Genomic DNA, 13,286 nt, shown 5'->3' with positions numbered 1-13,286 from the left:
ACATGCGAACGGACGAAGGCACACCAGAAACGCCTACGAGTGACCCTCCGGGACCTATCGGCGCCGCCAGTCGCTGCCCCGGCGGCGGCGGCGGCGACGGCGACAGTCAGCTGACCTGGGCTGACTCTATCTCGATAACGCGGACCATCTCCTCTGTCTCGTGCGCGGCCGCCACCAGCTTGGGCTGCAGCGCCTCCAGCTCCACCTGCATGTCGTGCACCTGGAACACACCGCGCACGCGCTGCTGAACTGGACGCGCAGTCAGGTCTCCGTTGAGTCACACTACGCACGCTACTCAGCACACCTGCTGACCCAGACACTACCAACTTTTAGTACTTGACAGAGGCACAACGCGAATTTACCATAAGACGCCACGCGTGGCATGCAATACGGGACCACTGTCGTTCCCATCACGCCGCGCAAGCCCTGGCCTTTACTGCGAACATGCCACCCGAGGTTCCGGCTACACCGGGCCGTTGTGCGACGCAGCAGCATCCCCAACATGTGCAGCATCCACCGTCCTGCAGAGCACGACCCCGCGGCGACCGCCGCCAGCCCCAGCACACCTGCTCCAGAGCAGCTCAGGAGCCCAGCCGATGGGCAGCCCATGTCAAGAGGCCCAACAGAGCAGGGAGATGTGCCAACCCCTGTCTTGATGTGTCGGGAGCGACGCTGACGGCGGGGACGGCAGGGCTTTTTCACCTGGGATGCGGCGAAGGCCAGCTTGTTGAGGCCACCCAGATACCGGTTGCGGGCCTCGCTGGTCTCCCGCTGCCGCTGTGAGATGAGCTTGCGGAAGGCGTGGATCTGGTCCAGGAAGGAGGACGGTGTGATGTAGACGCGGCGACCCAACGTGGCCAGGAACCGGACGCCCATGTCCCTGGCGCGCAGCGGGTCAGGGCACGTCAACAGCTGGAACCGATCGCGACGACACGGAAGATCTGTATATGCTCGCCCATGTGAGACGGAGGCCTGCTCTGGACGCAAGCAATACCTGGTCGCACTCCCTGGGCACCTGGTACCTGGCAGTTACACGGCGGCCACCCTGATGCGTAGGGTGGCCGCCGTGTCACCAAACATAAAGGAGTACACCATCAATTCATTCGACACACCGAGTTTAGCCCGTTCATACAACAGAAACCGGCCTCGCGCTTCAACATTGATATGAATGACAGATAAATGGAAGTAATCCCTGCAAAACACGAGCATATATTCCAAAGAATACGGGCGACGATGCTTCGTTTTTCATCATGAATCGTGATGATTTCGTTGCTAGACTCGGACTGCAGCCGGAGAGGTCACGGGTACCCCTATAGGCCAACCGGCACGCGATAGCCGGCTGCGACGCGTTACGCACATGGCCGACTTGTTGAAGTACTTGCAGACGTCGATGGTGGCCAGCTTGACGTCATCCTCCAGATCCACGGCCTCCAGGAACTTTTGAGCCACACGCTCCAATGCCTCCTCCGGCCAGGGCTGTGGATAGGGTAGCGTCATCTGAGGCCAAACCCGGGCAGAGGACGTGCCCCCTCCGGCCAGGACAGGGTCAACCGAGGCTAGACCCGGGCAGAGGACGTGCTGTCTCCAGCCAGGACAGGGTCAACTGAGGCCAGATCCGGGCAAAGGACGTATCTCCCTCCGACCAGGACAGGGTCAACCGAGGCCAGACCCAGGCAGAGGACGTGCCCCTTCCGACCAGGACAGGGTCAACCGAGGCCAGATCCGGGCAAAGGACGTACCCCCTCCGGCCAGGACAGGGTCAACCGAGACCAAATCCGGGCAAAGGACGTACCTACCTCCGGCCAGGACAGGGTCAACCGAGGCCAGATCCGGGCAGAGGACGTACCCCCTCCGGCCAGGACAGGGCCAACCGAGACCAGACCCGGGTGGAGGACGTACCTCCTCCGGCCAGGACAGGGTCAACCGAGACCAGATCCGGGCAGAGGACGTACCCCCTCCAGCCAGGACAAGGTCAACCGAGGCCAGATCCGGGCAGGGGACGTACCCCCTCCGGCCAGGACAGGGTCAACCGAGGCCAGATCCGTGCATAAGCGGCAGTGCAGGCATAAATACACATCTGGTGGCCAGCGCTACCTACAGCACAAACGCTTTTAAACAAATGTACAATGAGTAGTTAACGAACGTCTGATACGCAGGTACGTGATATGGACATTTTGCAGGGCTGGGTTTGGACACTGCACATGCTAATACGCCCGTGCAGCTGGCCGGCAATTCACATAGCACAAATCCTGTGCAAGTATCAATGCTGACCCCAATGGACCGGCGGACCGACCTGGAACCAGTCGATGGTGCAGCAGTTCACCAGCGAGGGGAACTGGCGCAGCCGATTGCGGAAGGCGTCTCCGATCGGGCTGAAGGCGATGACAATGTGAAACAAGTCGCGACATCTCTGGATGAAGAAGGCGAAAAGCTGCAACGGGCTGATGTCGGCATTCTTTTTTCCTCCAGTCGCCAGGTTTCGTACCAACTGGAAACAAGGGAAGTACAGAGAGTCGCACGTCTTCCCGTCTTCAAATGCAGTTCCCTTTCTTGCTTGGTGCACCTAATGCGTTGCACGCTAGAATACTGTGGGGATTTGAAGGTTATCAAAAACTCACGCAGGAAATCATATAGATCGACCTACGCGGCTGAGTAAAGTGGTCGACAGACCAAACCGCTGACTGATACCGTGTTTATGAGGTGCCCTCCCCCCCCCCCCCTCCATCCAAAGTCCATCCGTTCCAGGCCGCCACGCCAAATCTAGGCCTTGTCTGACATTTTCCCTCCTGCCTGATGGATTCTATCCTGCCCCCCCAGCTCAAGGATTGCTGCGACCCAATCCGCCAGATCTCCTGCTCTACTTCCAGCCCGCACACGGTCTCCACCTCGCCCAGCCGCCGCCGCTCACCTCCATGACCTCTTGCTTCTCGTCCGGTGGGAAGAGGTTGGGCACCTCGCCCGAATTGAGCAGCGAGTCGATGTCCTCGAGGAAGGACTCCTCCTTGATCTGCGAGTCGGTCAGCAGGAAGACGGTGGGCTTGCCGAGTCCGCCGGCGCCGCGCAGTGTGGCCTTGATGTCGTCACGCCACTCCTGGCGACCTGCAGCCGGCCGCCGTTACCGACACGGCCCGTGGCCCACACACTGGCCGCCGGCCTGGGCTCACCGCCGCAATGGCCACAGACTGTCTGGTACGGTGACGTCAACTGCGCGGCAGCTGGGCAGCGCCCACGGCACTCTCATTACCTCGTCAGTGCAGGAAAGGAGCCACTTCAACAAATGTCCCGGCATACGGCTGTATACTAGGCCTTACTAAATGTCATTAGGTCATTTCTGGCAGAGCGGGAGCGGCCATAAGCAAGCCCAGCGCCGCGTACAACCGGGGCGGTTTCATCCCCCGCGCACAGCACCTACCGTACTGTTTGCTGATCTCCGGCTGGAACAGCTGGAACTGTGCCATGGAGGCGGCCAGCCGCGTCAGCGACTGGCGCCCAGAGCCGCCCACGCCCACCAGCAGCGCGTTGCCACCGGGCGTCGAGAGCACGCGGCAGATGCGCGACAGGTGCTCCAGCACGTACCTGGCGACGGGGACGCGTGCCAATCAAGTACCGCCCGACGGGGCACGCTGGAGGTCCGACACGTGGCGCCGGACGCAGCGAGCTCCGGCGCAATCGGCGGCAGAGGGCACGCACGGTCCGACACAGACCCGCCGGGACGGAGGGAAATGTGCGACGGGTGTTACCAGCAAGCGACCCAACGGTAGACCGCTCTCGGACAGAGAAGACGTCGCCGCTCTGCGAGGCGTCGCCCGTCACAGCGCACCTGAAGAGCACCAGGTCCATGCCGGTCTTGTGCGTCATGTTGTATTCCTGCAGCGACTGCGTGCAGACCTCGAGCAGCCGGTCGAGGTCAGTGACTTCCTCGTATTTGCGCTCCTCCGGGAGCAGGTCGGGGTCCATGTAGTCACCGAACATCAGACTGTTGAGACCCTCCTCGGTCACCTGGGCAGCAGGCGGCTCGTGGAAATGGCCAGTACCAATGCGAAATGCGTGAAAGAATAGAAAGCCCGCTATGGTATAACACACGTCAAAGGCGGGCGCAGCATGGACAATGCCACAGGACAGAATCCCCCGGCGAGCACACTAAAACCTCAGACCTCATCAAAGGCGGTGGAAGCGCACTGTGCATGGCTAGAATAGGGGAGGGGGGGGGGAGGGGGAGGAGCGGCCGGCGCACCTGTCCTGATGACGTACTCAGCCGCTCGAACACAGCGTCGAATGTGTCCTTGAAGTGGTTCTTGACGCACTCCCGAACCAGCTGATACAGCCAAGTGCGGTCTGAGGCCTCCACCAGCCGATCGTAGAACACACGGTACACCTCGTGCACCCACAGCCTGCAACACCGCGGCGGAGGCCGGTCAGCCCGCCAGCCCCGGTCTGGCAAGGAACGTGGCCAGCCTGCTAGCTCCATTCTGGCAGGGAACGTTGTCAGCCCATCAGCTCCAGTCTGGCAGGGAACGTGGTCAGCCCGTCAGCCCCAGTCTGGCAGGGAACGTGGCCAGCCCGCCAGCCCCAGTCTGGCAGGAAACGTGGTCAGCCCGCCAGCCCCAGTCTGGCAGGGAACGTGGTCAGCCCGTCAGCCCTAGTCTGGCAGGAAACGTGGTCAGCCCGCCAGCCCCAGTCTGGCAGGGAACGTGGTCAGCCCGTCAGCCCCAGTCTGGCAGGGAACGTAGTCAACCCGCCAGCCCCAGTCTGGCAGGAAACGTGGTCAGCCCGCCAGCCCCAGTCTGGCAGGGAACGTGGTCAGCCCGTCAGCCCCGGTCTGGCAGGGAACGTAGTCAACCCGCCAGCCCCGGTCTGGCAGGGAACGTGGTAAGCCCGCCAGCTCCTGCCCACTCCCAGTCGGGCAGGAAAGGTCGTTCGCCGGGCAATGTCGCCCTCGCCTGACACCGACGTTTGAACGAGATGCGGAGCGCGATGTCGGAACAGAAGCACATGAGACGCGACTGTCAACAACAGGGGGCGATGCGGAACGGAATAAATGGGGGGAAGAAAGCATTACTTTTGACTGGCCAACTACCGCAATGTGTTCCCGCACGACCGGCTTTCTGTAACTGCTGTTTGCAACGACTTGCCTGTCCCGCGCGCAGCTAGAAGGCCCTCTGTTCGCGCGCTACGTACCGGGTGAAGACGCGCTTGTTGTCGACCGACTCCTTTTTGACGAGCGTACAGCCGAGCACCACCCGAGCCAGGTCGCGCAGGTTGAACGTGTAGTGCGATTTGGTGGGCGTGGGTAGCAGGTTGGACATGGCGGCCGAGTACACCTCGATGGTGGCCGCCACGATGGCCGACGCCTGGCTAAACATGTCGGCCGAGAAGCCGCAGTTCTGGCGGTGGGGGGCAGCGTCGTCAACGTCAGGGGGGGGGGGGGGGCAGGGCGGCGCCAGACACCCTGCCGCCCAGGTGCAGACCCAGGCGGCGACGGCAGCCAAAGGTCGCGACAAGACAGAGGCAAGGACACACGGTCCCGCGGACGAAGCTGGCCTGTCCTGCACCGTCAGCTCATCTCACAAGCTCGGATCTGACCAGGCCTCTTCTTTCCCTAGGTCGAAGCACGCCAGTCTTGTATGGGTGTTTTCGAGGCGTGTTGGGACGATCGAGGATAACACCAATCGGGTCAAAAACTGTTACTGTTTGCACAAATACAGCCAAAGCATAAAAAGCAAGGCGACACCAACTGCGCGGAAAGACTCGCGCACCCGTTCTTTCACACAAGCTGCGCAACAAGACAATTGAGGGTTACCCTCATGTAGACGGAGAGCAGGGAGGTGAAGATGCGACTCATCGTGGCCTCCGAGAAAGAGTTGATGGAGACAACGTTGAAGTGACGCAGGAAGCGAGGGGTGATTTCCTGACGACTTCCGCCCGGCGGCCCCATGGCACACAGAAACTGTACATTCTCCATGAATATCTTGGTGCAGTCTTTGCGGTCGTACCTGCGGGGGACGCAAAATGTTGAAGAGCGTCACAACAGGTGCAGAGGATATAACCGTCAGTGTCCTCGTAACACCTAGAATGTATCCAGCACCCAGCACCCTGCAAACGAGCCCCACCCACCAGTTGCCGTGGTCCAGGAACTGGCGCAGCAGCTCGATCGGGGGCTGCGCACCGTAGATCTCTCGCACCGGCATGTTCACGTCGTCGACGAATATGATGCAGCGCCTGCCGAGCGGCGGCGCGTATAGGCCTCGCTTCCGTTTGTCCAGGCGCGACATGATGAGGTCCTGGCGGCGCGCCACAGGCCCGACGTCAGGGCCCCGACGGCGCTTTGTGATGGGTCGATACGGACGGCGGCGATCAACCCGCAATCCTCCGCATTTACACAATCAATAAACCGGCCACACAATCATATAACCTAGCAAACACACTATCAACATCGGGCTCATAAAGCAATGTGAATCAGTCTATTCAACATTTTCCGGCATTTTCAACCTCAGGTCTGCATTATGTTCACATGTGCACATTTCAACACTATTACACTGACCAGGGAACGTTAACACAGCCGCGAAAAGCCTCCATGTCTGCAGTGGACCGCAGCTTTTTCGCGTCCTCACCTGCGTCTGGTTGGCGGTCGTCTGGGCGGAGAAAGTGACGAAGAAAGGAATGAAACTCTCCGGGTCGAGCTGGTGCATGAGCTTGTTCTGCACGTACGCACTCTTGCCCGTGCCCGTGGGACCGACGATCAGAAGGGGATGGCGATGGCGAATGCACAAATCCATCAGGTAGGTGTACCTGCCGCACACCACACCGCCACCCACGTCAAACCGCGCGCTGGTGGCAGACGGCCAAACACAACGGCGATGCACGACAAGCTCTCTTAAGCAGCGACGCGGAAGGTCGCTGGTCCGCGGCCCGGGCGCCACTGGCACGGCAAGGCTAAACCGATAGTGTTGAATAACACAGCGTGTTCGTTTGTTCATGTGCGTGTGTGCATGGCGACAAGAGTCCAGTTTTCTGGTATAAAGTCCTGTTTTCAATGGGGCGGTGGTGCCCCCCCCCCCCCCCCGAAACATCCTGCGATCTTTGAAGAATCGGAGAGACACCTCGCACGACATATATCAAAAGTCAGGACCACGTATGTGTACGCAAGGGTCGGCGTTAAATTACCCTGACTACTGAGTGCCCGCTGACCACAGGGTCACGCCACTGACAACAACCGTCAGAGCCGGCTTCTCACTCCATCATGTTAGCCCACATCATGATAATCATGAAACTATCGAGTGATACACGTCAACTCAGGCTACGACCATAACTGTCGCATCCTCCCCCCCCCCCCTCAACCCCGCCAGTCGCGACAGGCCCGGTTCAGCACGCGGCGTACGAGGCTGGGACCGGGCACCCGTGTTCCCCGGCCCGGGTCACTCGCTCCGGCACCCGCGCTAGCGCCGCCGGCTCTCACCGGGCCGTGTCGATGGTCGGCACGATGGTGGCTCGGATGTTCTTGACCTCGGCGCCCGCGTGCTCGGCGGCGCGCGCCAGCTCGTTCCAGGAGCGCCACTGGCCGCGCGCCTTGTACTCGTAGTAATAGTCGTACACGGAGCCGTCCGGCGGCATCGGTACGTCCACCTTGCCCAGCTCGGCCGGCACCGGGTACGCCTCGTCCAGGCCTGGGCGCGCGCCGACGTACGGTCACAGCGCGCCGGCCTTGCCGCGGTTCGCCGCGACCTTCCACCCCGGAGCGGCGGGGCACGTGGAGATGTCCGGCGACGAGGGCGCGTAGTGCACGGGCACGACGAGCGTCAGGACGAACTCACATGCATGGATAATGACGGGAGAGAAAGCCGGGTCATCACAGCGGTCTCACACGGTTGGCATTCCACTGCAAAGGCAGCAGAGGGCTCAGCCATACCATCATATACGACTCACAGGTCCGCTGCACTGACGACACCGGGCGCTACCCCCGCTCCCCCCCCCCCCCCCTCCCACAGGTCCGTTGCACCGACGACACTCGGTGCTGCCCCGCCCTCCCCTCCCCACAGGTGCGCTACGCTGACGACACCCGGTGCTGCCCAGCTCCCCTCCCCCACGGGTCCAATGCGTCAGGACGACACCCAGTGCTGTTCCGCTTCAGCCCCCCCCCCCCCTCACAGGTCCGCTGCGTCGACGACATCCGGTTCTGCCCCCCCCCCCCCCCCACCACCGAGCGTATCCTGTCGCACACGCGCCCGGACCCCTTCAAACGCCGCCGGTCGTCCTCGGCCATCCCGACGCCACACACCTGCGTGCAGGTTCTTGAAGAACTCGTCAAACTTCTGGCGGCTGGCATCGTCCAGCACGCCACCGACCGACCAGACCGTGGCGAACACGACCGACGAGAGTAGCCAGGTGCGCAGGTGCTTCTCGCGGTCCTTCTCCTTGCAGTCGGCCAGCGTGTCCGTCACAGTCATCTCCACCAGGTTCATCAGGGAGCTGCCGGCCGCACGCCGCGACCGACCGTCAGCGTTTGGCACCGCTTACTAAATGATGCCGGTATTGCTTCCGGATTGACTGTTTTCAACGTGCGTAAATGACTACAAAACAAAGACGAATGACACAATGATTTGATAACAAATATCCATTCTTCTGCATACACTGCAAATGTAAAAAAAAAACATTCTTCTTGTTTGGAGCGCTATGCAAACTCCAAACAAGAAGAAGGCGCTGATTAAGAAGCCTTTAAAGCAGCGCAGACAAGACCAGCGTGTTGCGCATGAAACGTCCTCGCATCCAGGGACGTGGGAAAACTTGCAGGAGAATGCGTGACAACGCGTCCACTTAAGCGACATTTCCATTCTCATCCTATTCTTCAGCCGGCCGCCGACAGCCCGCGGACTTGGCCAAGGAGCCCGAGACCCGGGTACGCGTGACCGGTGGCCAAGCGTCTGGGACCGGAACCGGGACCGGGACAGGCCCCGGAGCCCGAGACCCGGGGAAACGTGACCGTTGGCCGAGCGACTGGGATCGGAAACGGGACTGGGACAGGCCCCGGAGCCCGAGACCCGGGAAAACGTGACCGTTGGCCGAGCGGCTGGGATCGGAAACGGGACTGGGACAGGCCACGGAGCCAGAGACCCGGGAAAACGTGACCGTTGGCCGAGCGGCTGGGATCGGAAACGGGACCGGTTCAGGCCACGGAGGCCGAAACGAGACGAGGCGAAGCGTCACCGCGGCCGGGACCCGTCAGCACAGCACAGCACGTCGGCACGTGTCACAGCACGTCGGCACTGACCACGTGTCCGGTCTTCATGGGCACACAGTGACCGGACTCCGGACGAAATGGGCTCGGTATGTACCTCACTTGACTTCACAATGAAGAACAGTTTAAACAAGTCCAAATCTCGGAAGCCTAACTCGAGCAATTTCCTCGAGCATCAGCCACACTGCTATCGTCGGGAGTGGACAGATACTGGTCTAATGTTTTGAAGATGCGTCACAACGGTGTAGCTTTTTAGATATAAACATCACTTCACGTCTTACCTTGTCCTCGCCAAGGTCACCAGTGCACATCGACATTGTGGCTCTGAACCGAATGAGCGCCGGGTGGCCATATTCGAGCCGGGAATGGACTGGCGTGTTCTTATAGAAAATGGACCCCAGGTGACCGTGAGCCAACTGATGGCTCTCATGGGGCCCCCGGCAGGTCGCGAGGCGCTGGGCGCCGCCCGTCAGTTGGCTTACCGAGCCAGGTTGCTGGCGCTGGTTGGCACCACCTCGCGGCAGTGGTGGCGCATGAAGTCGTAGCTGTTGTCGAAGAGCCAGATGATGGCAGCGCTGAGGTAGTCGGCCACAGCGGGGTCGGCTGCCCAGCTGGGGTCCAGCTGCGCCTGCCAGGAGGTCAGCAGCGGCCGCCAGCCCAGAGAGCGCGGCTCCACGTAGATCATGCCGCAGCGCGACACGGTAGCCGGCGACGCCTGCGGCCAGGCAGGCGTCACGGCGGGGAGCGGGCAGCAGCATCCGCCGCGACCGGCAGAGGCACTCGGCAGAGGGGACGGACGATCATGGAGGGGGAGCGGACAGCAGTATCCGCCGCGACGGGCAGAGACACTCAGATGAGGGGACGGACGATCACGGTAGGGGAGCGGGCAGCAGCATCCGCCACGACCGGCAGAGGCACTCGGCAGAGGGGACGATCATGGAGGGGAGCGGACAGCAGCATCCGCCGCGACCGGCAGAGGCACTCGGCAGAGGGGACGATCATGGAGGGGAGCGGACAGCAGCATCCGCCGCGACCGGCAGAGGCACTCGGCAGAGGGGACGATCATGGGGGGGGGGGGGGGGAGCGGACAGCAGCATCCGCCGCGATCGGCGGAGGCACTCGGCAGAGGAGACGGACGATCATGGAGGAGGAGCGCACAGCAGTATCCCCCGCGACGGGCAGAGACACTCAGATGAGGGGACGGACGATCACGGTAGGGGGGCGGGCAGCATCATCCGCCGCGACGGGCAGAGACACTCGGCAGAGGGGTCAGACGATCACGGAGGGGGGGGGGGGGGAGGAGGACGGACAGCAGTACCTGCCGCGACGGGAACAGATACTCAGCGGCGGGGACGAAAGCTTAATCGCGACGAGAGCGGGCGCGGCGGGCATTTGTCGGAGACACAGAGCGCCAGGTCATATAGGAGACACAGCGGGACATTGGAGCACGGCACGTGACAGGAAGAAGGGAGAACCTCAACAGGGCAACGCAATAGTCCATGGAAACACACATAGTGACAGAGCGACGGCACATGGTAAAACAGGAGAAAGCCACGGAGCTCTTGCATCTTTGTATTTCATTTTGAGGTCTACTCCAGCAATTCAGTATATCTAAAAACGAAATGATGCCATTCCTACGGGATCGGTGTCAAAGCTTAGTGCGTCCCGCCAGAGTTCAGCTGCCTTATGGCTTGCTCATGTACTGCGTTCGTGCGTAATCTCATATTCAAAAGAAATATGTGCTGATCAGCTACCTAAAGCCTAGTGTGTGTACAAAAAGGTGGATTGGACAGCATGCTCTAAAGGGCGTTGTCATGTCCACAATACAGCTAGGTCCTATTCTTGCTACGCCCATATGCCATCGCAATCTCCGGCGTCAAGTGGAGGAAAGGGAGCCAGAAACAGCACCGGCGGCAAGCTATAGACATGCTCTTTCCGCGATCCATATGAGAGAAAAGGCATGCTTCATGGCACATCCCACACAGCATCACATTTCATCATGTAGCGCGCCATCCTTGACAGTGGGAAAGCTGAACGGGCCGCCGATCACGGCCTTCCAGCGCCTGACGACTGGCCTCACCTGAGAGAGATCCATCACCTCGAAGATGAGCGACATGGAGGCCGACATCTGGATCACCTCTCCCGACATCAGGCACAGCTTCTTGTTGTCGTCCAGCACCGTGTTCATGTTCTCGATCCAGACGGCGTCCACCGGGCCGTCGAAGATCACCCACTGTCGGTCCGGCAGTTCGCTGCTGGCCATCTGTCTGTGGCCGAGCCGTACGCAGCGCACGGTCAGAGGCATCCAGCACACCGCCATTCACGAAACAAGAATTAAATTGCTTTAAAAGTGCCACCGTTTTTACGCAGCGTGATATACTTGGTCGCGACGAGGCATCCCATTTCAGCTTAGAGCAGTTCAATTCATCCACATGTAGCACACGAGGGTGTACTGCGCAGTATCTGGGAGAGTTCATGGCGCAAAATGCTTAAACGCTGCGCAGCGTATTCCCGACATAACTCTACAGCATGGCTCATGTTACTTCACACCACAGGTGGTAGTGATGGCAGCGTGCTGACCTGAACATGGTGGCGCACACCCCGTCCGTCCACTCGTGCGACACGGGGTCAAACTGTCCGTACAGCTGGCCCATGGTGATAGCCTTGGGATTCATCCAGCCCATCTGAACCTTCAGTTCATCCTCACCCTTGTCACGCATCAGGCCGAGTGTTTGCGCCAACACCTGATGGCAGAGATGGCTTCTGTGAACACGACACGGCATATGAGAAGCTACTCCTGTGAAGGTGCGCGTGTGGGGAGGGAGGAGAGGAAGAGGCGACCTGGACTGATCACAGTGGACGTCTGAACCAGCTATCGAGGTAATGAAGAACGTCGGATGGCAACATAATCACATTTGACCTAGATGACAATGCGTTCGATGCAAACATTTTGCAAAACAAATGGTCCCAGACCATATCAGATCAGTGATCTATTGCTCCACCGCCCATCGTTTACGAATGAAATGTAATTCTATGTGTTATGAAAATGCATGGTTGATATGGACACGAAATTGATTCAGACAACTTTACGTTTATTTTGTCAAAAAGGCCATTCTTCGCTCTGACAAGTCATCTGATATATCTTTTGTTCACAAGCACCAGTACCGAAATTGCTCGACGACTCAACAATTCTATTTTTCTTGAACTTTATCACTGCGTGGCTAATCCAATGACAGGATTTCAATAAAGTTATCAGGGTGTCGTTCATGCCTTGGTGACTTTGAAATAACCCTCCCGAAATAGTCCACTCATCTCCGCGGGCGTATAGCTCAGAAACCAGAGGGATTCAGGTCGTAAGAAGAGCAGAGCTATGAACTGCACAAAATAATCTTCATGATGGCTATTTCAGTTCAAAATCCCATAAAATGTGGAACACTCCCTTTAACACGTCCTAATGCGGGGGGCGGGAGACGGCTTCACGCGACCCCAAAAGTTTTCTGAGGATTTCTATCCCATATGTGGTGCAATCGAGCCCAAATGTTTGGTCACCTATGGAGCATTCATTGCACGCACTTCGCCAAAAATATGTCTCTACAATCTCTATCTTCTGTGAAGCGACGTTTAAGGAACACTGCACAGCGATCCACGGCCGGCGTAGGCGGCGGGCGGCCACCGATGAATCCGCCGATCGCGCCTGGCGGACAGATACTTTCACATTCACGGAGTTCTCTGTCATGAATCTACGCTTAGAACACGCAAAACTATATACCAGTGTACACAACACGAAACAAAGGATATGGCTGTTTGAGTTAAAAGTTGCCACATTGCATGGTTTCGTAACTTCGGGCGTCAAAAGCTGCAATAGTTTTATTTTCAGTAAAAAAAATGTCCTTTGACTTGGCCTAGTGGGGCCAATAATCAAAATAAGACCAAATACACCATCAACCGCAAGATCCTGTTGAGGCCAATCTACTGGTCTTTTCCGTGAGGTTCTTTATTTCTTAGTTCCGAAACAGAAGGGAGGGAGTCGTATCCCCCCCTCCCCCCCCCCTTA

General features: G+C 59.3%; 1 protein-coding gene across 1 annotated transcript in view; it reads right to left on the bottom strand.

Annotated features, from left to right (window-relative positions):
- Nucleotides 1–11,961, bottom strand: part of LOC119092010 (dynein heavy chain 7, axonemal) — a 38,051-nt gene extending 26,090 nt beyond the window's left edge. Inside the window, exons 1-17 of the mRNA XM_037214962.1 lie at nucleotides 11,813–11,961; nucleotides 11,313–11,499; nucleotides 9,715–9,947; nucleotides 8,276–8,466; nucleotides 7,457–7,664; nucleotides 6,612–6,789; nucleotides 6,115–6,281; nucleotides 5,801–5,993; nucleotides 5,179–5,384; nucleotides 4,235–4,391; nucleotides 3,821–3,999; nucleotides 3,413–3,576; nucleotides 2,909–3,099; nucleotides 2,294–2,488; nucleotides 1,358–1,476; nucleotides 703–880; nucleotides 116–220 (exon numbers count right to left, since the gene is read on the bottom strand). Of these exons, the coding sequence (XP_037070857.1) occupies nucleotides 116–220; nucleotides 703–880; nucleotides 1,358–1,476; nucleotides 2,294–2,488; nucleotides 2,909–3,099; nucleotides 3,413–3,576; nucleotides 3,821–3,999; nucleotides 4,235–4,391; nucleotides 5,179–5,384; nucleotides 5,801–5,993; nucleotides 6,115–6,281; nucleotides 6,612–6,789; nucleotides 7,457–7,664; nucleotides 8,276–8,466; nucleotides 9,715–9,947; nucleotides 11,313–11,499; nucleotides 11,813–11,952 (2,991 nt within the window). The 5' untranslated portion in view covers nucleotides 11,953–11,961. The remainder of the gene's footprint in view (nucleotides 1–115; nucleotides 221–702; nucleotides 881–1,357; nucleotides 1,477–2,293; nucleotides 2,489–2,908; nucleotides 3,100–3,412; nucleotides 3,577–3,820; nucleotides 4,000–4,234; nucleotides 4,392–5,178; nucleotides 5,385–5,800; nucleotides 5,994–6,114; nucleotides 6,282–6,611; nucleotides 6,790–7,456; nucleotides 7,665–8,275; nucleotides 8,467–9,714; nucleotides 9,948–11,312; nucleotides 11,500–11,812) is intronic.
- Nucleotides 11,962–13,286: the final 1,325 nt, after the last annotated feature.

This window comes from Pollicipes pollicipes, unplaced genomic scaffold (genome assembly GCF_011947565.3).
Source record: "Pollicipes pollicipes isolate AB1234 unplaced genomic scaffold, Ppol_2.1 Scaffold_3447;HRSCAF=4054_pilon_pilon_pilon, whole genome shotgun sequence".
Lineage (NCBI taxonomy): Eukaryota > Metazoa > Arthropoda > Thecostraca > Pollicipedomorpha > Pollicipedidae > Pollicipes > Pollicipes pollicipes.
Note: the sequence above shows the minus strand (reverse complement) of the source record. Positions and strands in the feature narration are given on the sequence as shown.